The 2,922-nt window shown below is 56.3% G+C and overlaps 1 protein-coding gene across 1 annotated transcript in view; it reads left to right on the forward strand.

The window, feature by feature from the left end:
• Positions 1-824: 824 nt before the first annotated feature.
• CXCR4 (C-X-C motif chemokine receptor 4) overlaps positions 825-2,922 on the forward strand; it is a 3,790-nt gene continuing 1,692 nt past the window's right edge. The window contains exon 1 of the mRNA XM_007452019.1: positions 825-934. Coding sequence (XP_007452081.1) covers positions 920-934 — 15 coding nt within the window. The 5' untranslated portion in view covers positions 825-919. The remainder of the gene's footprint in view (positions 935-2,922) is intronic.

Below are 2,922 nucleotides of genomic sequence, written 5' to 3' on the forward strand. Positions count from 1 at the left end.
CTATTCGCTAAGTTTCTCTAAGAGAACAAAGCATATATATATATATATATATATATATATATATATATATATATATATTTTTTTTTTTTTTTTTTTTTTTTTTTTTTTTTTACGTACTATTCACGAATTGGTTACCCGGGAATACATACCTACTTCTCTATCACAGCCTCCCTCCAGAATTATGCCAAATCATCCTACCTTCTTCTCAAAGTGTTTCCTGACTCTAGTACTATTACTGTGGATGTATATGCCTAGTTATACACAGTTGTGCTCTGAAGAAAGAAGCTTTACTTATTTCATTTCCTGAATGGATTGCATGTGCTGAAAGAGCAGGGAATGGAGTCAGATGTCGGACCCGATGCCAGCATTGCCGCCTATTGGTCGGGTTACTCTGGCAAGTCATTTCCCCTCTCTGGGCCTCAGTGTCTCCATCTGTAGCCTTCCCGGGTCTGGAATGCCACCCACGTGAGCAAGGATAGACGCGCCACACAGGGACGCGTCGGTCGCCCGCGCTTTCAACCTCCCTGCAGGCGCATCCTGCTTTCCCAAGTTGCGGCACGCCTCCGGGACGCCCTCCACAGCTCTAGACTCACGAGGTGATCGAGAGCTAGAGCTAAAGGGAGCCGCTGAGGGGCTTCCCTGGCTTAGCCTGCGGGGGCCGCCTGAGTGCTTACCCCCTCGCCCCTCCCTCGCGGCCTCCACCCGCTCATCTGCCCCTCTCCCCCACCACCCCGCCTTTCTCCCCGCCCCGCCCTCCCGCCCACCCGCGCGGCGCATGCGCCGCCCGCGGAGCGTGTTTTTATAAAAGTCCAGCTTCGACTGGAAACTTCAGTTTGTTGGCTGTGGTAGCAGGTAGCAAAGTGTCTCCTAGGACTTGAGTACTCCGGTAGCCCCCGCGGCTGGAGAGCAAGCGATTACCATGGACGGGTTCCATGTAAGTCGTTTCAACCTGCTTTTTCTTAAACGTATTACAAACACATGAATTTAGAGCGCAACCCCACTCCGAGCGGGCAAAAACGACCAGAATATTGGAGGTGCCCGTGCCCCCGAGAAGGGGCATAGAAAGGAGTTTTCGTGCGCTTGGCTACGGTCGGGGTGGGGGGTGGGGTGGACTGAAATCTTTTTCTAAGTAGAGGAGAAAAGATGGGAACGACCGTTTCGGTGGCTGCATGTGTCTCCCCCTTGAGTTCTGCGGCGCGCGCCGGGTTCGCACGCTGTTTGCAAACAGAACAGTCTGTGCACAAGTGCAGAGAAGATGTGCGCGCTGCCAGAGACCGTGGGTCTCTTCCTCGGGGGAGCGGGGGTTTCTTTTGGAGCGAATTACATGATCTGAATTTGGAGGTGGAGGGCGGCGCGCCGGGGCTGAGTTCCCAGAGGGAGACTGCGCCCCTGGTTAACTTAAGGAGCAAAGGCGCCTGGGGACCACTCTTGGTGTTGGGCGCGTGTTCGCTAAACTCTGCTGCCCGCGGAGCTGTGCCAGTGCCCGGGCAATGGGAGCAGAGGGCGGACCCACCGTGCCGCTTGGCTGAGGTGTCTGCGCGTTGGCCGCAGCAGGGAGGTGGCCGGGAGCAGCCCGCGCCACTGAGGATTGAGGGAGAGACATCGCGGGCGTCGCCAGCGCCGCGAGTGGGCCCCGGGGTTCTGGAGTTGGGGGTCGTGCAGAAGTTGAAGGAGTATATAAGCGGTCACGGTGCAGCAGCACCCCGAGGTGTGCGCGGCGGGGACTAAGGGTGGAGTGAAGGGCTGGGAGGGCACCTGGGCTGCCGGTAGTTGCGGCGCAGACACGCAGGTGCAAGTGGGGGACAGTTGGGCTCTCACCGAGCCCGGTTGCACCAAGTTAACCGTCGGTGGTTTCCTGGAGCCTTTTGAAATCCCCTTGGTAGGGAGGCTTTTCGTTTCCCCCAGCGGCGCGCGATTCAAAGGCTCCCGCGGCGGAGCCGCCCAATCTCTCCCCAGCACCCTGCAGGACCGCGCCTGGCGTGCGGCGAGGCCAAACCGTTGGAGCCACTGCCTGCCGGCGGTGGGCGTGGTGGGCCGCGCGGAAGGCTGGAGCTGGACCACCCGGCCCCCAGCGCGCCCTCCGCCTGGAGGCTTCCAGCTTGCAGACCTCCCACCCCATTAACTGGATCCGTGGCGGGATGGGAAGCGACCCGGGAGAGTGAGGAAATGAAACTCTGGGCGAGGACCACGGGTGCGGACCCCGTGACTTTCCCCTCCCATTAAAATGCTGTGCTCGCTAACGTCCCAAAGGCGCCAAGTGATAAACATGGTTTGGCAGAGAAACCCACGCCCCTGAGCGGCGCCGGTGGGAGTGAGGGTTCCCCGCTTCTGACACCCCATCCCCGCCCCCAAGCACCGAAGCCCTTCGTTTAAGACCGCATTCCCCTTCCCCACTACGTGTTGCTTGAAGTACGGAATGGTTTGTGTTTAGACGGTCGTGGAGAAAACAGTGTTTCATGCCTTAGAATAAGAGTCTTTGGGACCCCGCAGTGCTTCTTCCTCCCCTCTTCCCTCTCCTGGGAATCTTCATAGAGACAGTTAATCCCAGCTCCTCGGAACACGAGATTCTACCCCCAGTCCCACCATCATGCCGCCTCTTTGTGTTTTGTTTTGGTCTTATTCCTCCGAAGGTTTTTCCTTCCCTCTAGTGGGCGGGGCAGAAGAGTTAGCGAAGATGTGACTTTGGAACCCAAAGAATCTCATCGCCCTCTTGTTTTAAACAAAGAATTTTGTAACTGGGATATAATAAAGCGACTATGGGGGAAGATGGGAGGAGAGCTGTAGGAGGCTAGAATAATTCCCTCGTGCTCTTACCCCAGTACTGCAGTGGGAGCAGAATTTCCTGAAGCAGGCCGGGCTGAGTTGGTTTTTATAAATTGCTTTTTTAAAATACCAGAAACATTGTTTTGAACTTCAGGAATG

The sequence above is a fragment of the Lipotes vexillifer genome, unplaced genomic scaffold, assembly GCF_000442215.2.
Source record: "Lipotes vexillifer unplaced genomic scaffold, Lipotes_vexillifer_v1.1 scaffold105, whole genome shotgun sequence".
Classification (NCBI taxonomy): Eukaryota; Metazoa; Chordata; class Mammalia; order Artiodactyla; family Lipotidae; genus Lipotes; species Lipotes vexillifer.